This window comes from Heloderma suspectum, chromosome 3 (assembly GCF_057233095.1).
Source record: "Heloderma suspectum isolate Gila_16-S chromosome 3, 16-S_ref, whole genome shotgun sequence".
NCBI lineage: Eukaryota > Metazoa > Chordata > Lepidosauria > Squamata > Helodermatidae > Heloderma > Heloderma suspectum.
Genome location: NC_139460.1, coordinates 189,051,609 through 189,074,159, shown reverse-complemented (window position 1 = coordinate 189,074,159; position 22,551 = coordinate 189,051,609). Strand labels below are relative to the sequence as shown.

Here is a 22,551-nt window from a genome sequence, read left to right as displayed (position 1 = left end):
TCCTAAGGCCCACTTGACTTCACTCTCGAGGATGTCCAGCTCAAGTTCAGTGACCGCACTATCATGGCTATCAGGGACATTCAGATCTTTCCTATATAGTTCTTCTGTGTATTCTTGCCACCTCTTCTTAATCTCATCTGCTTCTGTTAGGTCCCTGCCTTCTTTGTCCTTTATCATGCCCGTCTTTGCACAAAACGTTCCCTTGAGATCTCAAATTTTCTTGAAGAGATCTCTAGTCTTTCCCATTCTGTTGTTTTCCTCGATTTCTTTGCATTGTTCATTTAAGAAGGCCTTCTTGTCTCTCCTTGCTATTCTCTGGAACTCTGCATTCAGTTGGGTATATTTTCCCCTTTCTCCCTTGCTTTTCGATTCCCTTCTTTCCTCAGCTACTTGTAAAGCCTCATCAGACAGCCACTTGGCTTTCTTGCATTTCTTTTTCTTTGGGATGGATTGAGTTGCTGCCTCCTGAACAATGTTACGGACCTCCGTCCATAGTTCCTCAGGCACTCTGTCTATCAGGTCTAATCCCTGAAATCTATTCCTCACCTCCACTGTATATTCATCAGGGATATGATTTAGGTCATACCTGAACGGTTTAGTGGTTTTCCCGACGTTCTTCAATTTAAGCCTAAATTTTGCAAGAAGCAGCTCATGATCTGAGCCACAGTCAGCTCCAGGTCTTGTTTTGACTGACTGTATGGAGCTTCTCCATCTTTGGCTGCAAAGGACATAATCAATCTGATTTCGATATTGACCATCTGGTGATGTCCATGTGTAGAGTCGCCTCTTGTGCTGTTGGAAAAGAGTGTTTGCTATGATCAGCATGTTCTCTTGGCAAAACTCTATTAGCTTTTGTCCTGCTTCATTTTGTACACCAAGGCCATGCCTGCCTGTTATCCCGGTGATTTCTTGACTTCCTACTTTAGCATTCCAATCGCCTATGATGAAGAGGCCATCTTTTTTTGGTGTTAGTTCTAGAAGGTGTTGTAGGTCTTCATAGAACCGATCAACCTCAGCTTCTTCGGCCTCAGTGGTTGGGGCATAGACTTGAATTACTGTGATGTTGAATGGTTTGCCTTGGATTTGTACTGAGATCGTTCTATCATTTTTAAGATTGTACCCCAGTACTGCTTTTCCCACCCTTTTGTTGACTATGAGTGCTACTCCATTTCTTCTAAGGGATTCTTGCCCACAATAGTAGATATGATGGTCACCTGAATTAAATTCGCCCATGCCTGTCCATTTTAGTTCGCTGATTCCCAAGATGTCGATGTTCAATCTTGCCATCTCATGTTTGACCACCTCCAGCTTACCTTGATTCATTGATCTGACATTCCAGGTTCCTAAACAATATTGTTCTTTACAGCATCAGATTTTCTTTTTACCACCAGACACATCCACAGCTGAGTGTCCTTTCGGGTTTGGCCCAGCCGCTTCACTCTTTCTGGCGCTACTTGGAAATACCCTCTGCTCTTCCCCAGTAGCATATTGGACACCTTCCGACCTGAGGGGCTCATCTTCCAGCGTCATATCTTTTAGCCTTGTGATACGTTCCATGGGGTTTTCTTGGCAAGAATACTGGAGTGGGTTGCCATTTCCTTCTCCAGTGGACCACATTTTGTCAGAACTCTCTGCCATGACCTGTCCGTCTTGGGTGGCCCTGCACGGCATAGCTTATGGCTTCACTGAGTTACGCAAGCCCCTTCGCCACAACAAGGCAGTGATCCATGAAGGGGTCCTAGCCAATACTGCGTTCCTAACCTGATATTACTCATGTTCTCGAATCCTGATTTTCAAAGGTCTGCTGATCTCACCAACATAAAGCAATTAACAGGAGCACATAACAATGTAGGTCACACTACCTGGGTTAAAATTATAGAATTAAGAACAGCCATTTTGGGATCATCGTGTCCCCTTATTTCTTATGTGGTTGCAGAGCAGCACCTAGTGTTCAAAATGGAGAATTTCTAGCGTTTGTTCTCAACAGCTGCCTTGTAAAATGGAGTGTTTTCAGGCAATGGCAAGGCACCTGCAAAGCCGTATGGGATGCTGCAATTGAGATGATTCTGAACTCTCAGCACATGCACAAGAATGGCTGAGAGTAGGAGCTGCAGGTCCTGATTTAAATCTCACCTCAGCCCAGAACTCATTAGATGGCTTAGGGTGCAATCCTATGCATGTTTAGCCAGAAAAAAAGTCCTACAACTGCATGGCTGGCTGGGGAATGCTGGGAGTTGTGGGACTTTTTTTCTGGCTAAACATGCACAGGATTGTGCCCTAAGGCACCTCCGCCTCAACCCCCTTTCTGTAATATCGCCTTATTGTAGAGCCTGGATGTCCTGGAAGCTGAGTTTTCCTACTTTCCAATAACAATGAAGATGATGTCCTTTTGTAAGTGCTGGGCTAAACAAGGGAGGAAGGGGCAGTGGAGGCAGGAAGCACTCTAGTGAGCAGTATGCAAGCATATAACTACAGGCTGGCCAGCGGTTCCTAGGATGGGCTGCTGATACCAGCAAGAGCAGTTAGCCAATCAGCAGCCACACATTTGCATGGCGCGGAAGCACCCCCCCCCCCCGACTCTTGCTGCATCCCATTGGTGGCTGGTAAGGTGGGGATTCCTCAACCTCCTCAGTCATCCCCCTATGTTGGCTGGAGGTTCCCACTAGCAAACTGCTTCATCAGTTGCTGCTGAAGATCAATGAGTATTATCCAGCCCAAGATTGAACTGGGAGATGGAGTCTGAAAGATAGCGGTTTACCTAAAGCTACCTTGTGAGCTCATGCCTCCAAACTGCCCTCCACAAGCAGCTTTTCTCCCTGAAGAAGATATATGGGGTTGCAACTGCAGGAGGGAGACAATTTCCCCGCTCGCACGTTACTCACACAAAGGGGCAATGCAGCTGAAAGAGGCCACAGGGCCGCACTTTTAGCCTGGTCCCTGTGACATGTGGTTCCTCCCAGTTCCTTCCCCTGCTGTCCATGTACACACAGATCTCTTTATGTGCTGGGTTACCATCTTTCCTCCTCAGAAAAGGTGTGTGTGGGATTAGCTGTATAAGCACACAGGGAAATAAAATTCAGTTAGTAGTTTCACATCAGCGTGGAGTCCTGTTCAGTTACTCTACTCCACAGGGCAGACTTCGAAGATGGGGGAGGGGTTGTCTGGAGGCAGGAAGCATTGAAAGCTTTGGATTACTTCATTACAATTAGTTGGCAAAGTGCAGGGAGGCCTATCATTTAATTCACCTGTTTGACATTCTGTTTGTGGTTCCTAAGTTCTGAATATTGAGATGTTGGAATCTGGTACATGTGTTCAGGACACAATTCTACATTTCCGGTTGTATACCAGCTTGACCCCACCCTGCCTCCAATAGCCATTTGCAAACGGAGGGGAAAAATGCAAAACACATTGCAATGTATATGAGACACCAGGGTGTTATCCTGCAGCTTTACCGGGGCTTCTGCTTCTGGATTCTTTGCAGGATTAAGTTTGGCTGCTTTACACTGGCTGACACGTGCTGTTTTCAGAGGTTTTCTTTCTCTGTAAGTTCTGCATGTTTCATTATACAGCCACTAGATGGCACTGTGGTATAGCACAATTATAGAAGTTCACACAGCTGTTAAAGCACTTCATCATGCTTCAAGAGAAAATGCCACACTTCCCCCAATTTAAAGACGTTGGGATAAAGGTAATAAAGCACAGGAGAGGCCCTGGAGGTTGATATCATGTAAAGGACCTGCAAACTTCCATGAGTGACAAATCACAAGCACACAATAAAAGCCTCATGTAGAGAAGCCCTAAATGAAACATTGGAATAGGAGTTGGTGTGTATGCATAGGACACCACTCTATGTTTCAAGTTGACTCCTGCACTCATTTTTTAGGGTGATCCATGAGAGATATAAAATGCAACACAATGCAATAACTCCCCAAGGGAGCAATCCTATGGCTGCTAGACAGCAGCTAGATAGCCACAGGATATGTGGTTTTCTGGGAACCGACCTCGGAGCCCACACTTGGAGGTTGGTTCCCGGAGAACTGACCTCCCCCCACTTCCATGCTGCCTTGGAGGCAGTGCAGAAGAGCCCCGTGCTCTGCGCTCGCAAGAGGAGCACAGAGCAGCTGTAAAGGGGCGTTCCAGGGGGCGTTCCAGGGCGGGGAGGGCGGAAATGCCTGTATGACACATCCAATGTGTCGTACAGCAGCCTCCTTCCCTGCTCCATGCTCCCGCGGCTAGACAACTGCAATCAGCTGCCTAGCCAAAAATGCAGGGCAGGAGGAGCATGGAGGGAATGATCCCCCCTGTGCTTCTCCTGCCCTGCATTGGATAGGCGGTCGCCTTCGAGTTCGGAGGCAGCCACCTATCTGAATAGGACTGAGCCCTAATAGACTGAGATTTTGGAAAGAACAGTGGTATGAACATTCAGAACAACATTCTCTGTTCCATGTATGAACCCCATCTTGATTTCTCCAACTAATTTTCAAAGGGGGGAAAATGCAGAATAAATGGTCATATGTTGTCTGAAGTGACACCTTTCAAACATTCCAGTTTACTTGTTATCGGCAGTCAGTGATGTAGTGATAAAACTTAGAGCAAAGGAGCTCATCATGACTGCAAATTCCATTGAACTCAGTGATGCTTACTTCTGCGTAGGTTCAATTTGTAAAATATATTGAGCTTTCACAAAAGATCTTCAGCCAGCTTAAATGCAACCTTTAGCTTTTAATTAGAAATGGTAACAATCTTGCAAAGAAGTGTTACCATTTAAACTGCTAGCATGAACTAGGAACCCATCAAAGAAAAGAAAAGAAATATCCAGCATCTGCATAATTATTTTCCTCATTCTTTCTGTTCTTATCTGTCAAAAACAACTGTAAAGCTTGAAAGCCTTGTTATCACCTCATTCACTTGCCGGAGCCAGGAAAGTTTGTTGTTTGCCCTGGCATTCGGGCAGTTGATGGCATTGCTCCTGCATTTCTCTCCAATAAATGTATTGGAGATGTACTTCCCAACATTCGTCCCCTGCTACAGAGCAGAGTGTGTCCAGTGGTTTGGCGGTACCCTTACACGGTTGGAACTGAGACAAGCAGATGGTTTACATACTCCTCTCTGCATTCAATGAATGCACAAGAGCGTTCTTGGAGCTGCATGGGCTATGCTTGCCCACTACTGGAACTGCACACTGACTCCCCCCTCCCCTAATGAATGCGTGTTGGATGTTTGTGAGAAAGATTTCTCCATGCATACAGATGTATGCACTAAGAGCTCCTACCCTTGAGGAGGGACCCTGACTGGGCAGCATCCCTCCTGCAATGTAGAAGCCCTGTGCAAGTACATCTGTACACACAGAGAACTCTTTCTCACAAACATCCAAAGGACGTTTGTTAGGGAAGGGAAGACGCAACACTTCTTTCTGGCAGTGGGTGGGACTACCCCATGAGGCCTTGAAAACTCCTCAGTACCTTCACTGAATGCACAGAGGGGTCTGTGCCAACCCCCCGCCAGGGGTGTCATTAGTAAAGGGCATAGGCACGGGCCCCAGATCTTTTGAGCTGTGCCCCAGATCTTTTGAGTTGTCCTAATTGTCATTTTTTTACATGTTCCTATTGACTTGCATTGGAAAACAGAAATGGACATAACTTTTTTAGTTTGGATGACAAATACATGAAATTTGGAGACCTGGTAGCCCCTATGGAGCTGGCTGAGCCTGCCAAAGTTCAGACATTTAGGTCCAGTGGCTTTTGTGCTAGCCGCAGGTAAATTTGGCTTTTTTCAAGAAAATCTGCCAGAGTAAAGAGCTATAATTTTTTTGTGCTTCCACATAAATTCATGGAATTTGGGGACCTGGCAGACCATATGGAGCTGACTGAACCTGCCAATGTATCTTCCTTCCCATAGCTTAATTTGTGCCAAGGCTTCGCCAGGATTCAGCCAATGACTCTGTTTTCAAAAGTAGGGCTAAGTTATGGAGAAACTCTGAGCATGTACTAAGTGCCTTTCCCTCACCACTGAAGCTAGAGTTCATGCAAAATAAATAAAAAAACCACAAATGACAAAACATGCATAGGACTGTGCTGAAAGGGTAGTCAATTCATTAGACGGAATTGGGTAGGCACTGTGTTAAGCTTGCAGTACCATGCTCACAACTCAGGACTCATTTCTGAGTAAACATGCAGAACATCAAGGTGCAAACCTCCCTGAAAAAGTAACTTGTGCTGAAATCCTATGCACACTGGGGCTTCTGAGTAGGGATACATAGGATTGTATAAATGAGCAGTATTTCTGTCCCCTTCACTTAAAAAACAAACCCCAAACTCCTATTTTTATTAAAGCTTTATGTTCAGAGGAACATATGAAGCTGTCTTATACCAAGTCAGACACTGGGTCCATCTAGCGCAGTATTGTTGACACTGGCTGGCAGCAGCGGCTCTCCAGGGTTTCAGGCAGGATCCTTTCCTAGCCCTACCTGGAGATGCTGAGGATTGAGCCTGGGATCTTCCGCAGGCCAAGCATGTGCTCTGCCACTGAGCTGCAGCCCTTCCCGTTGCTGGATAATGGCAACGGACAAACAAAACGGCCCCGGATTTGTTTCTCTGCAACCATGTGAACCCGCTCTTCTCAAAGACTTGAGTGAGGAGGAGGAGAAAGACCAACCCTCTTGTCTGTTTGTATAAAGTCAAATACAGTTCAGAACTTCTCTTGCCCACCAACGAGAATTCTCTTTAAGAATTCCCCAAGATATGTTCTGGGTGTGTTAGATAAAAAGTCCTTGCTTTCGGTTTAGAACAAAAGAATGCCAGGCAGACAGCAGTGGATCCAACACTATTTTATTGAACGTTTTGCAAAACGGGTGCAGAGCAGTCTGGACCCCGAGACACGTGTGCAAAAGCCCTTTATATCCTATCACTTCTATTGTTCTTACCAGTAACCAATGAAACAGTTAGCACATCGGCTCACTAAGTCAATATCCAATAAACAGTCACTATCAGCTTACCAAGCTGTTAGTCATGAGCGCGTCAGTATGATTCCCTTTTTGCTCCGCCTATATTTTCCCGCCACTCGGGCTCTTACGTAACTTGAGACGCCAACGGTTATGGAGTCTCCTTTTTTTTCCTAACAATTCCCTCCTTTAAGTCTTTATTCACGTCTTAAAGCATTTAAAACGGAGTTTCTTTATCAGCACAATAAAGCAAGAGCATCTGTTTTGACAGAGTGGTTTCAATTAACCACTGGGATAAGCCTCTAGCGCAGGGGATAATGCAACAACCAAATAACATTAAAACTCCTATCATCACTACAAGCGAAATAAGGATTGAGGCTGCTAGGTGTTTCCATTTTCCAAACCATCTCTCTAACCAGGCAGTCACGGGGTTGTTAATCCCTGAATTCTTGGCTAATTCTTCAGACAAGGCGGTGAGGCCCTGCAAAGCCCTTGTTACCGTGCCATCTGGGGCAGTGTTGTTAGGGATGAAGGTGCAACACCGTCCACCTAGCATGACACAAACCACTCCATTTTCTGCTAACATCATATCAAGAACACGCCGATTTTCCCAAGCCATTTGGCTGGTGGCATCTAGCTGCTCAGCCAATCCTTTTACAGCATCTCGAGTATAGTTTATAAACCTCTGTTGATTATAATAAACGTAATTGATCCAATCTACATTTTTGTTAATGGTCACCCACCAAAACAGGGTAGATTCAAATCCTGCAGAAATTTGATTTCTTCCTTTGAACTCGTCTGGCACTCCCCTTGGTACTCCTATGGAGTCAATATATATTTGATCATCAAAAGGGGTTACTGATCGTTTCTGCCGGGGTTGGCCAGTCTTCTCTGCTGGATGGTATGCAATTGAAAAGGGGACTGCCAACTGAACTAACCCACAAGCTCCGGACCAATTGGAGGGCAATACCTCATACAACTCTAGACCACCACAATACCACCAGAGATCAGCTTGTGGGATTGAAAGGGAATTATTCCTAAAGCGGGTGGAATTAACACATCTTACTTTACTCGTCAGGTTCCCTATACGCCCCTCTGTGTCTGCAAGGTTTCGGTGTATGCATCCGGTATGGTTTCTTCTTTGCAGGAAGACTGTGGAAGGTCTGACACGATCCTTTGATTTGAGTGGGGGGTATAATTTATTGAGGGTTTGGCATTCCTCCTCTCCCCATGCATCAGGGTGTTGGAACAAATGGATCACGCAGGTGAGGAGGGAAGGAGTGTCCCATCCCAGTGGAAAGGGCAGCACCTTTGCTACAGATCTCCCTGTGGCACAAACAAAACAGTCAGACTTATTTAAAGACTTGGCTGTATACTTTATCCACTCTAACCACACATTATCAGTTTCCTCTGTTATTGACATCCCTAACCTGGTTCTCCAGGGACGCCTCTCTTTCTCAGGGATCTGTACCAGAAGTGGTCTGAGGGGTGTTGGTGTGACATTTCGGGATTTTATCTTAAAGCTGTCAAGCCCAAGTCCTTGAGGTATCACCATCCACGTTAATATTTCTTTAACTAACATTACCAACACCACCCACAATACTTGCTTCATATTACAAGTTTTTTGTAATTCGAACCCAAGCTTTTCCCAGATGTTGTGACTTGTATATTACAGGCGATTGTGGCTCCTGGATGGCTTCTTCGCCTGTGTCCTTGGCAGCTTCCGGAGGGGTGCCAGGGAGCAAAGGACCGTTGCCTGTGTCCTCCTGTTCTTTCCAGGTGACAGAAGGAAGCGAGGGTCGCTTAAATGGCTTTATCCAGCTGCAATGTGTCCATTTACTAGAACCCACAAGCTTTACACAAGAGTGGCTGGTTGGTCCCACCAAATAAGGCCCCTCCCACCCTTCCTTTTGTTGTTGTTGTTCAGTCGTTCAGTCGTGTCCGACTCTTCGTGACCCCATGGACCATAGCACGCCAGGCCTTCCTGTCCTGCGCTCTTTCCCGGAGCGTGCTCAAGTTCATATTCATTGCATCCGTGATGCTATCTAGTCATCTCATCCTCTGCCGTCCCCTTCTCCTTTTGCCTTCAGTCTTTCCCAGCATTAGGGTCTTTTCCAGGGAGTTTTCTCTTCGCATTAGGTGGCCAAAATATTGGAGCTTCAGCTTCATTATCTGTCCTTCCAATGAGCACTCAGGGTTGATTTCCTTTAGGATGGACTGATTTGACCTCCTTGCAGTCCAGGGGACTCGTAAGAGTCTTCTCCAGCACCACAGTTCGAAAGCATCAATTCTTCGGCGCTCAGCCTTCCTTATAGTCCAGCTCTCACAGCCATACATTACTACTGGGAAAACCATAGCTTTGATTAGGCGGACCTTTGTCGGCAAGGTGATGTCTCTGCTTCTTTATTCCACTTTTTCAGCAACACCTCGTCTCCCGTCTGGAAGAGATGGTAGGTGCATCTAACGGCAGTCTCTGAAACGGAACGGAATAAGCTCGTAGCTGTGAAAGAACAGACTGTAGAGAAGTCAACTGATCCCTTAGCATCTGATCACCCACCTCCCACTTGACTTCCTCCCTCCTTCCACAGTGTACCCGAGGCAGGAACCCAAACATCAGTTCGAAGGGGGACAATTTTATGTCCTTTCTTGGCATCCTTCGAAGCTTCATTAAAGCTATTGGCAGAGCCTCAACCCAAGTGAGCTTCACCCCTCGTTGGAGTTTGGTTAAAGTCTCCTTGAGGCTCCGATTGATTCTTTCAACCTGTCCACTTGCCTGGGGCCTCCAGGGGCAATGTAAATGCCACTCTACTCCCAGAGCTTGTGCCAGCCCCCGTGTAATAACTGAGGTGAAATGTGAGCCCTGATCGGACTCTATAACTTCGGGCAGGGAGAACCGGGGCACCACCTCCTGTGACAATTTAGCAACAACAGTTTTAGCTTGGCAGTTCCTACATGGAAATGCCTCTACCCACCCTGTCATTTGACATACTATTACAAACAAATACCTGTAACCCCTACATGGTGGCATCTCAGCAAAATCAATCTGCGCCCTCTGGAAAGGATAGTAGGCCCATGGTCGCCCTCCTTTTGGAGGAGGGGGTGCCCTGGGAGGGTTGGTTTTCTGGCAGACTTCACAGGTTGCGGCTAGTCGGTGGGCGCATACAGTTAAGCCAGGGGAGACAAACAGCCTCTTGCAATAGTCGATCATGGCTGATGCTCCAGGGTGTCCAAGAGAATGGTGAACTTGCTCTAGAACAACCCTCTGCAGGGTCTGTGGAAGAAGCAGTCTTCCATCTGTCATCTGGATCCATCCGTCATCGCAGGGACTTATTCCGTGTTCTTGTGCCATCCGTAACTCAGCAGGGGAGTATGTGGGGCGCTCTTTTCTTTTGGGTAGAATGAGGAATGTTCCTTGGATTCCCTCTCTGGCTGCTCTTTTTGCGGCCTCATCTGCCTTCTGGTTTCCCTGTCTCCATTTTTCCTCTTTTTCTTTCCCATGGGCTCGGATGTGGACAACAGCTACTTGTGAGGGTAGCTGGAGGGCATCCAGAAGATCCACTATTAGGCTGCCATTAGCCACTGGAGATCCGTTTGCTGTAAGGAATCCCCTCTCTTTCCACAGTTGCCCATGAGTATGCACAACGGCGAAGGCATTTTTGCTATTGGTATAAATATTTACTCGCTTTCCCTTGCTGGCTTGCAGGGCTCTTGTCAGGGCTACCAGTTCAGCGGATTGGGCGGAGAAATGAGGAGGCAGCCTTTCCTCCCGCACACTCTCCTCTAGAGTAACGACGGCCGTGCCTGTGTAGCGCCTTCCATCCAGCATATAGCTAGATCCATCTACAAACAGATCTCTGGCTCCCTCTATTGGTTCATCCTCAAGGTCCGGTCGGCCTTTGGTGTCTAGGTCTAATACTTCAAGGCAGTCATGATCTGGGAGTTCTGATCCGTTTGTGCCCAGTAATGTTGGCAGTAGTGTGGTGATATTAAAGCTAGAGCAAGCCTTAAAAGTGAGGTTTTCGTTTGTTAGTAAACCTATTTCATATCGGGAATGCCGGGCTGGGTTGAGAAATTTGCTTCCTCCTCCTGATCCCAAAATTTGTGGCACTCCATGCGGCACCCAAACTTCAATGGGTCCTCCCATTGTCATTTTCTCGGCTTCGGTACAGATCAGAGCTGTTGCCGCTACTGCCCTCAGGCAACTTGGCCATCCTCGTGCTACGACATCTAGGACCTTGGAGTAATATCCCACTGGTCTCCAAGAGGGCCCTTTTCGCTGGCAAAGCACTTCCGAAGCTATGCCCTTATTTTCATGCACATAAAGTCTAAATGGCCGGCTGGGATTTGGTATGGCTACAGCAGGTGGTGACACAAGAGCAGCTTTAAGACTGAGAAAAGACTTATTCATTTCCTTAGTCCATTTCCATTTATCCAGTCTATCTTTCTGCAGCGCCTCATACAGCGGCCGCGCTGTCTCCCCATAGTTTGCTATCCATAGTCGGCAGAATCCGGTCAACCCCAGGTAGGCCCTCAATTCGCGGGGGGACTTAGGGACAGGAGTGTCACGGATGACTTCAACTCTTTCTTGCCCTAGGCTCCGAGTCCCTTTAGTTATGTGGTAGCCTAGGAATTTTACAGTTGGTTGGGCCAACTGTACTTTTTCTTTTGACACTTTATACCCCCCCCCCGCTAGATAGTTGAGGAGGGAAACCGTCCCACTCAGGCACGCATTCTTGGCCTTGGCTGAAATCAGGAGGTCGTCACAGTATTGGAGGAGATGCACCTCTGAGTGCTGCTGGACCCAGGGTTCGAGATCCTTTTGGAGCTGCTGGCCAAAGACGACCGGTGAGAGATTGAGCCCCTGAGGGATGACTGCCCATGCTAATTGAACTTTTGACCCCCCCTCTGGGCTTTCCCATTCAAAGGCGAACAAAGGCCTTGAATCAGGGTGGAGGGGGATGCTGAAAAAGGCGTCTTTTAGGTCTATGACAGTGAACCAGGCGTGCTCTTCCGGAATTCCTACAAGGAGGGTGTGTGGGTTGGGGATCACAGGATGGGGGGACTTCTCTGATGGGGAAGGTGAACTTCACCGGTGGTTGGGGGTCCTTTCTGAGGTTGTAGTTAGGTCCCCCTTTTGCCTCTCTCTGTAGGACCTCCAATCTTTCCTCTAGGGAATATAGACGATCTTGGAGAGTGTCCTGGCGTTCAACTAGAGGGGTGGGGTCCTCTGGTACTATTTCATGAGAGGGGTCCTTCTCGGGGGCATCTAACCGCTGGGCGGGCCCCTCAGGAGAGGGTGGTGGTTGCAACGAGCGCCCTGCGATGGCTGTCCCATAGGGAGGAGGAAGCAGTAGGTCCTCCGGTGCCGTGGCCATGACCCTGGGTGGTCCTTCTTTTGGTGGTTTCCTTTTGACCACCATGGGAAGGGCAAGGGACATGCATTTAACAACCCATGGAGCAGGCCTGCCGCCAAGGGGCACACAAGTTGCCCACGAATCAATATAAGGGAACTGGTCCCAACTTCCCCTCTGTGCTACTATTGTTCGCACATCAGATACCAAGGTTGGGTCAAAAGACCCCTCGGGCGGCCATTTGGGTTCTAATATTGGCCATTCCCAGGTGCAAAAAAAGACAAGACGATCCTTTGTCATCTTAGTTCCATAATCCTGCTTAAAATGTGACCAATTGCGCAAACAACACTCCAAGGGCGTATGGGACTTCTTCGCAGACTTAGATTGGGACCCGCCCATGACGGTGGGAATTTCAGTCAGCAATTCTTACGCTTCGCCCTCCTCTGACCTAGCCCGTCTCCGGGGTAAGGAAATGCAGATCGGGGCTCCCCACTCGCTTCACCCGTAGGTGTCTCACACAATCACAAACACACCACCGTCCCACGTTTATCCCCTAATGTAAGCTGTTTCACTTACCCCAAAAGCCTCTTCTGTCCCTCCCGCAGCTGCGTCCAGCTGCTTATTGATCCACTGCCGGTGCCTAAAAAGAGTGATCACGTCTCCCTCTTCCTCTGGCGTTGGTCCCCAGGTGCCTCTGCCGCCACCGTCGTGAGGAGAAGGCAGTGTAAAACAACCACCTGTGGCCACTTCTCCTCCGCGGCCCCTCGGCTCAGCGCGTCCCCGAAGCAGGATCTGAGTCACGGCACCAAATTGTTAGATAAAAAGTCCTTGCTTTCAGTTTAGAAGAAAAGAATGCCAGGCAGGCAGCAGTGGATCCAACACTATTTTATTGAACGTTTTGCAAAACGGGTGCAGAGCAGTCTGGACCCCGAGACACGTGTGCAAAAGCCCTTTATATCATATCGCTTCTATTGTTCTTACCAGTAACCAATGAAACAGTTAGTACATCGGCTCACTAAGTCAATATCCAATAAACAGTCACTATCAGCTTACCAAGCTGTTAGTCATGAGCGCGTCAGTATGATTCCCTTTTTGCTCCGCCTATATTTTCCCGCCACTTGGGCTCTTACGTAACTTGAGACGCCAACGGTTATGGAGTCTCCTTTTTTTTCTAACAGGTGGAATAAAGAAGAGAAGGGAAGAAAGAACAGGATAGGGGAGGGAAGTGGGGTGGGGGGCGGGGTCAGTGCACACTTCTTATGTATGTACGTAATCTATATACACACGCAAGCACACCACATGCACGTGCGCACATTATATATATAATTAGAGGTGCGCTTGCAAATTTGAGTTATAGGCCTGTGCCTGGATCTTTTAAGAACCTAGCAATGCCCCTGCCCCGCCCCGCCCCGCCCCAGGTGTGGCAGGGCTTGTCTGATGATTCAGCACACAGAAAAGGGCTCCTGCTGTAAGTTCTCCTCCCTAACACTCCTCCTTACCTACAGAAATTAGGCCATCTCTTGGCTCTGTGTGACTAGTCTTAAAGAGACAGCATCACAATATACTACAAAGTGCAGTGAGACCTTTTATTCAATTAGCCCATTGGGTATTTCATTTCATTAGTCTGTTCGTCTTGCGAGAACTCTGTTGAATACTGAAATAGTAGAATGAAGCTTTGTACACATGATCAGGGCACAATTCTGTGCTTCAAGTTCAAACCTTGCATTTGTTTCCAAGGGGGGGGGGCCAAGAAAGACACAGCGTGACTTACACTTCAGTATCTCACTGATGAAAACAGGAACATGTTTATAATATCTCTGTTCTCATGCCAAGGACCCTCCACTTCTCCCTGCAATTACTGAAGGTTCTACTCCATCATCAACTGTATACTCCGTTCACTTACTTCCCAATATACTGTCGTGCACTGATTTAAAAGCCAAGAGAGTCTTTGTTTTTCAGATCAAAGATATAGAAGAAAAACCTGAGAAGTCAGGAACAAGACATTGAAAGACTGAGGAGATCCAATCATGAATCTCTAGTAGCCCTAGTCATGTGTTCTGAAGGACACAGGAGGGCTCAAAATGGGGATGGGGATGTTCATGCTGACCCTGCTCTCCACATCCCTGTGGCCATGTGGGACAGTGGGGTCTGGAATGGCATTCTGTTTGTGTTCAGTTGAATGCAAGCAGAATCTCCTTTCCGCAGGGAGGTCCAGGACTGAAGGGGTGGTGGCTGGGGCACACGAGGAGATGAGGCCATCATGGCAGCCCTGGCCTCTCTTGGAGCTCTCACATGTTTTTGGAACCTGTGAATAGCGCAAATGTCCCACCTAGTTCAGTCCTGAGAGATCTTGTGTGTGAATTCATGTCATGGCTCTGACCTCGATCTCAGAATCAGAAGAGGATGGGCCAGCCACATCTGGGTCTGCCATGCCACCAGCTGGGGAAATGGACTGGGCTCCTGATACAGAGCCCAAGGCTAGTGATCCAGAACCTGAGCTGGGTTCCTCACAGTTGCCTTCCCCCCCGACTGTGGCGTGATTTGTCCCTTGAAGACAAATGAGGCACTGTGCATGTTTAGGGACCCATTTTACATTTCAAGTCTGAAGCCTCCCTCACCCATTTTCATTGGGTCCAGTACAAGTGGACGCCACCACACAATGTGATCTCTATATTTAGTATCTTCTGTATTTTTAATGATAGTGAAGAAGACATTTTGGCAGGAGCTTCTTCTTGTTCCCTTTTTTAGCTGTCTGCAGCCCCGATGACATGGCAAGCGTCCTTGCTGAAATCCTGTTCATGTTGCAAGGCTGGACAATCTTGCTCTATCTCTAAATCTGTCACCCTGTGGAATGCCTGTGCTACGGCTATGAGCCTCCTCCTGGGCTGTTGGAAGTAGTGTGATCTCTCACACTGTGAAGTCCCTGCAGCCCTCTGAAAGGTGTTCTTGTTGTCTCTGTCCCCTAATTACAAGATGCAGCCCACACTGCTCCTAGCAAGGCTTAAAACCACACGGACGTCAAATAACAGAGTATCAGCAACTTAATCTACAGGCACACTGAGGAGGCAGATTGTTTATCCAAAGCCAACAGTGGGCTGGGCATCTGGAGCTAAGAAAAGTAACTGAGCAGGGAGGACTTCAGCCGGCTATGTTGCCCACAGCTGAAGCCAGGAAGCGCAGAACAGGGACTGCAAGGACATTACAGAGAACAGAATATTAAATAACAAAAGCTGCCAGGTGCTAAGGTAACAATTCTTTCCCCCTGTGATAATTATAATTTGAAAAATGAAGGAAAAGGCCTTACCTTTTGTGAAGCCTCCTCCAGCCTTCACAATTGGTGATCCACCGAGCTTAATGCAGCCATGCTTGGGAGGACACCAAAAAAGTAGGGGGGCAGTTCATCTGGTTTGCAGGCCTTTTAAAGACAAAACTGTAAACTTAAAATAAAATTGCTTGTAAAACCAATTAGGGGGCAAAGAAGTTTAGGGGGAAGCCCCTGCAGCCCACCCCTAACTACAGGCCTGTCCCCTTCCCTAATTTTTCCATGCTCAGGCAGGAAGTTTATACCTACCAATATTTTTCTCCCATGGGAGTATTAGCATAGAATCTTGGAAAAGGAGCAATTTAGATTGGGGAAACTGAGCAGGTTTTATCTGCTTTGGCGGGCAGGGAGTGTTGATATCCAAGGTCTCAATTAAAATTCAATAGTATTTCCTTTCCCCCACAAACCAATCCCAGTCCTCAAGGACTGATGCTACACCTCAGTATCAGAGGAGCACTATCAGCCTTTTATGTAGCCTGGTCACCTGTGGTGAGTAAGAATTGCTTCAGGGTGACTAGTCAGGGGATTGGCCTGTCAATGCCACCCACTCCCTTGTGCAAGTGGCCTGTTGTGTGTGTGTGTTTTTTTAAGTAGCTGCTAATCTGGATCTTAAAAGCTTTGGAATGGGTGTAGCTGGATGCTAAAGGAGATGCTAACAAAAAATAAGTGTGCGAAAGAAAGTTAATTGGTTTCTATGCTGGGTGTCCCAGAGACAAAGCTCTGACACTGGGGTCCAGCATAGAAACCAAGCAAGTTGGTGGAGGAAGGACAGAGTAATCTATCCCTTCTCCACCAGCCTGCTGCATTTCTGTGCTGGCCTGAGAGCAGGGGCATTGCTAAGTTCTTAAAAGATCTGGGGCACAGACCCAAAACACAAATTTGTGTGTGTGTGTGTCGCCGAGTCTAAGCGGACCTCTAATATATGTGTGTGTGGGGGGGGTGCATGTGGTGTGCTTACGTGTGTGCATAAATTACATACATAAGAAGTGTGCACTGACCCCCCCGCCCTGCCCCACTTCAACTCAGACCCCGATTCAGCATTTTGGAAAACATCCTGCTTCTCCCCGGGCCAGTTTGTAGTCAGTCTGCTTCAGCTCAGCATCAAACCTGAGTCAAGGTTTGATAAAATAAGTCTTTACATTTCCTGTTGACGACCGTGGGAAATTAGAAAAAAAAAACCTGTACCTTTTTTCTCTTGGTCAGAACTGGGTGGTAATTTCAGGAAAAGTAGCTCCCTAGAATGGGGTTACACCTGCCCAATGCTAGAAAAAATAGGTGCAGGGTTCATATTTTGATTTTCCTTTAAAGGGAACTGCCAGTAACATTGTTATTCCTTGGAAGAACTGGATAAAATTTTCAGGATTCATTGCCCCGTCAGAGGAGATGATGCCTACCAAATTTCAGAATGATAGCCACGAGTGGTTTTGTGCAAGGGTGGCCTTGACATTTTGAGGTCTCCAAAAGAGGACATATTCCTCTATGTTCCTTGTGGACCATTGTTCTGAAAATTACAGACAGCCTAGAGTTGTCTCTAAGTAAGAAAGCAGCAAAGTTTCAGAAGGATTGGTGCAGCAGATCATGGGGAAGGGGAGTTCTCCACTTTGGAGGAGGGAGTGATTTGCTTTCCCTCCCCTTCCCCCCTTCCCCAATAGTTTTTGGGTAGATTTGTATGAAAACTCACAGGTCATTTGATGTGTACCCCAGGCGAGAAACCTGTAAAGTTTCTGAAGGATATACATGCCTGCAAATTTAGAATTACTAGAATTTATTTACATTTCACCAATGTTAGCAGGGGAACATGGGTGGGAAGGTGCTATTGCACTCATGTCCTGCTTGTGGGTTGGGCACTGTGTGAACAGAATGCTGGACTAGATGGACCTTGGTCTGATGCAGCAAGGCTCTTCTAATTTCTTAAATAGAGAGTGCCTCTGAGCATATGCAGAATGCTTTTCTTTCACTGAGCACTTACATTCTCCCCCTACCAATTCTATTCCCCTCCATGCAACCATCCCTCCTCATCCTACCATCCTCCAGCAACTCTTCATCAAAACAGATGTTTTGTTTTGTGCAACTCTTCTCTACCTCTTCCTTGTTATGCACAAGCTTGCAAGTTTGTGGAGGCTGATTGGATCCTTTGCTGTACTGAAGCTACTAAACTTCTGCAGAAGTCAAAGATTCCAGTTTGGGGCAGTGAAATCAGATGCTGTGTGAAATACCAGTATTTCAAATGGAACTCTTTCTTCCCTTCCATCTCCCTCTTCAAAATTTAATTGCAAGCAAGCTCCCAACAGTGGGCATGTAAGAGCAGAAAAGTAAAGGGTGAGAAGTTTTTTGCACCTCAAAAACAAACAAACAAACAACCCTACACCAGTGATTAGGGATAGTGACCTCCTAATGGTCACCTTAAACACCTTAAGATCTCTAATCCCCTGTGTGGCTTGACAGTTTTTACTTTTTGTTTTAGTCTTTGAGAAATGGAAACTTTATGCATGTCTAGCACAAAAGCCACTGCACCTAACTGTCTGAATCTGGCAGGTTCAGTCAGCTCCAGAGAGGCTGCCAGGTCCCCATATTCCATGCACTTACGTGGAAGAACAACAACAAAAAAGCTCTTTGCTCGGATAGATTTTCTTGAAAAAAGCCAATTTTACCTGTGACTAGCACAAAAGCCACTGGGCCTAACTGTCTGAAATTTGGCATATTCAGGCAGCTCTATAGGGGCTTCCAGGTCCCCTGATTCCACGCACTTACATGGAAGCTCAAAAGAATTATAGCTCTTGGCTTGGACAGATTTTCTTGAAAAAAGCAAATTTTACCTGTGACTAGCACAAAAGCCACTGGGCCAACTGCCTGACATTTGGCAGATTCAATTAGCTCCATGGGAGCTACCAGGTCTCCAAATTTCATGTATTTATCATACAAACCAAAAACGTTATGGCTGTTTCTATTTTCCAATGCAAGTCAATGGGAAAATGTAAAAAAATGACAATTAGGACAGCTTAAAAGATCAGGGGCGCAGCTCAAAACAGATCTGGGGCCCGTGCCCAGGTGGGCCCTCCACTAACTACACCTCTGCCTGAGAGGAAGAAACTCACTTCCTTCACAGCTGGCAAAGAAGCCAAGCAGGCTGGTGAGGGGGAATGGAGCGATCCATCCCTCTTCCACTGATCTGTTTACTCTCCTGGATGGAACTCCACCACTGTCCTGCATGGAATTCCTTGTTGCCTATGGCAAGCAACTGGTTAAATTCAAGGCTGCTTTATAAATGAAAAGCCTTCTCTTTCTTTTGTTTCCAGAATGGCCATGTCTGATATATCAAGTGCATGAAAGCAAAAAGCAGGTATGATCCATGCTGATAACTGTCCTTCCAAGAACCAGTGTTCAGAAGGTAAAAGGCATTACGAGACCCCAGCACTCTCTGAACTACAGAGGCTAATATGGAACAGAGGAGGATCCAAAAATCACGTGGACCAAGTGTGGCCAAAACTCTACCTTGGAGATGCGTAAGGGAATGGGGGATTACTTCTCATTGCTTATCTGCTAGTGGGTTAAACTAATGATTTTATTTTCTTTCTGAAGATTTCTGAAGATTTTCTTATGTCAAGAGGTTTCATAGATAATACCCTATTGGTGAGCCTTGAGAAGCAAGATGTCCTTTAAAAAACAACAAAATGATTGCTTCCTCAAATGGTTAGCTGCAGGTAGCCTGAATTGTGCTGATTTATGGATATAATTCTCATTGCATTTGCACTATGGGCAACTATGTAAGCACCGTCTAGCTGCATCGAAGGTCCATCCATCTCACCTAGGATTGTGTTACCAACAGTGGCCAACTAGATGCCTCTGGGAAGTTCACAGGCATTGTGTATTCTCTGTGCGTCTGTCGTGTGTGAGCTCCACCTCAAGCCAGCCCCACCTTCATGCACCAGGTTAATTGTGGTGTGTGTATGTTTTGCATAGAAGGATAGCATATTTCAGTGAAACAGTCCTAGATGTGTGGAACTCCGAAGGACTACAACCTCATGTAGAAGTCAAATTTTTCTTGGCATGGAGATAAGCAGTGTCTATCATTTGACTGCTTTTAACCCAGCCTTCTTCTGAGGAGCTCAGGGAAGCATGCATGGGTGCACCCCCTCCCCTCCCCTCTCAGATTAGGCTGAGAGACTTGGGGGGGGGATCTTCATGACAATGGAATGAGAAGCGTGTTGGAGTATTATCCGGATTTGCATGGAATTGGCTTTGGTCCATCAGGGACACACAAAGCAAGATAAGCCAAGTGTACCATACCTTAAAAATCTGCTTTTCATGGATCACACAGCACTCCAAAACAACGTACTTCTGGCTGGGGTGGGGGGAGTAGAACTGAACATCAGCCTGGCAGGTGCTGCTCAACCAGTGAGAGAGGCTGTTTCCCGCCCCATCCAGGCTCCTCCCCTCCCCCCTGGCTACTACATTATTATCCCTGACAGCATTTGAAAGCTCCCCATGAGAGCACCCCACCAGTGCAGTTTTGCCCCATTCCAACCAATGAACACCATTATCTTTTGACAGATCGGCAGCTAGAAGTAGAACAATTCTTCAGAGCCTCGGCATTACTCACATCCTCAATGCAGCAGATGGGCCATACAACATCAACACTGGAGCGCACTATTATAGAGACCTGCCAATACAGTACTACGGGGTACAAGCATTTGATGACACCTCATTTGATATAAGCATCTTCTTCCATGATGCTGCTAACTTCATACACAAAGCCTTAAACACTGAAGGAGGTAAGAGGGAGGGAGGGAAGGAAGGAAGGAAGGAAGGAAGGAAGGAAGGAAGGAAAGAAAGAGGAAGAATAGCATCCAATGGCCAGCTGTGTATGCCCAAAGATGCTGCTATTCTAATCCTGCAAAGCATTTAGGTGCACACTTTAATTTTGCTGTATTTAGCAGTTTGCCTAAAGCTAAGTCCTTCGTGCTCAAGATCAGGGCTTTCATGCACCAGTTCCCCAGCAAAGAGGAGGTTGGGGAAGCATGTAAGGTTGTCACCTTTACTAACCCTCCTCCTATGCCAGGAATGGGTAACTTGTGGCCCTCCAGATGCTTTGGCCTCCAAGTCCCATCAGCCACAGGCAGCATAGCCAATGGTGAGAGATTATAGGAGTTGTAGGCCAAAACGTCTAGAGGACCCCAAGTTACCCACTCCTGGCTTAGGAGGAAGGTTAGTAAAGGTGACATTTTCCTATGCATTGAATAGCAGTTTAACACAGAGAAATGGAGGTGAAACCTTTTCCAGTACAGAAATACGTGGCGTGGGAAGTATCACCTCTTAGTTTCTTTCAGTTTGTTGTTATTCTTCACTTCTCTGCACTTTGTGCTGAATGACTGCATTCCCAGCCATCCCCACCCATGTTCTCCTAGCTGCGTATGGCAGTGACACTGCACATGACTGAGGCAGTAGAACAGTGAAAAATGGCACACCGCTACGCCACACAAAACGCCTTTGCAAAAAATGCTGCTTTTCAGCTGGAAAGGTTGGGTTTGCTGTGGAGTGGTAACGACATCATGTGACTTGGAGGACTGGAAGTCGCAGCAGCACCAGGGTAAACCATCCATGTAGATGGGCCCTAGGACACAAGAAGACATTTCTAAAATGTTCACACAGCCTTTTGCCACATGTTTTGCCAGGGGAATTAACCGTGCCCTTCTCTAGCATTAAAAACATTGTATGTAATGTGAAATTAACACTGCTTAGGTGTGAATTGTATAGCATTAAAAGTGCTTAATACTTATAATTTATATAACACATTTCAAGTGTTCAAAATGCATCACATAATTATCTCAGCAATCCTTACAACAGCCCTATTAGGTAGACCAGTATTATACTCCCCATATTGAGGTGGTGGGGAGGGGAAACTAAGAGAAGAATGGTTTACTAAACACCTAAGTGAGTTCCTGGCTGAGGTCTGATTTGAACGGGGGATTTGAGACCACTATGCTGCACCAAAACCACAATTTCCAATAATAACGTGAGCATTAAATCCTCATGCCGTATTCCATGCAAATACAGCCAGACAGACGTTACCTTGCCACTACTAGTTAAAGAAATATCATAAAGCATATAATTCTTAGCAAAAGTAGAATGTCTGATTTTGTATGCTCCATGTCCATTCAATACTGCTCTTTTGTTATTTCTTTGCAGGCAAGGTATTTGTCCATTGTGCTATGGGGTTAAGCCGCTCAGCCACGTTAGTGCTGGCTTATTTGATGATCCATGAAAACCTGACACTCATGGAGGCCTTAAAAACAGTGGATTCACACAGAGGCATCTGCCCAAACACAGGGTTCCTCAACCAGCTCCGAGTCCTGGACATCAGATTAAATAATGAGAAGAAAAGTGTCTCAGAATGCTGAGAAAAAGGTAGTGAAACAATGCTGCAAAGACAGGGAAAGCTACAGCATTAACACTTCATTATAAAATAGTAATTCAAGCAGCAACACCTTATTTTACTCAGATTCCATATACTGGAGCGGATGCTTGATTGCCCTCTACTTCTATTTATACTCGATTAAATGTAGTATATAGTGGCTCACAATGAGATTACACCATTACTCTTCAGCAGGTGGGATGATACCCATCTGGATTTTGCTCTGCTTGAGATTGGTTGCACCACTGTCGTCATCTGAGAAAGAGAGAGAGAGAGAGAGAAAGATAGATGCAGAAGAAGAGAAGCAGTAGAAGAAAGAGAGGAAGAAAGGCAGACACATACAGTAAACAAATTAAAAAAAGGTGTCCCCAACCAGTCGTGTCCGACTCTAGGGTGCGGTGCTCATCCCCGTTTCTAAGCCGAAGAGCCAGCGCTGTCCGAAGACGCTTCCGTGGTCATGTGGCCAGCATGACTGAACACCGAGGCGCACAGAACGCTGTTACCTTTCCCGCCGAGGCAGTACCTA

The 22,551-nt window shown here is 46.6% G+C and overlaps 1 protein-coding gene across 1 annotated transcript; it reads left to right on the top strand.

Annotated features, from left to right (window-relative positions):
- Window positions 1-15,377: 15,377 nt before the first annotated feature.
- On the top strand, window positions 15,378-22,189 carry LOC146350557 (dual specificity protein phosphatase 13B-like). Its single transcript, XM_084841861.1, has 4 exons — window positions 15,378-15,536; window positions 18,910-19,116; window positions 20,165-20,385; window positions 21,800-22,189. Exons 2-4 carry the CDS (start codon window positions 18,956-18,958, stop codon window positions 22,009-22,011), a joined length of 594 nt encoding a protein of 197 aa, XP_084697987.1. The 5' UTR covers window positions 15,378-15,536; window positions 18,910-18,955; the 3' UTR covers window positions 22,012-22,189.
- Window positions 22,190-22,551: the final 362 nt, after the last annotated feature.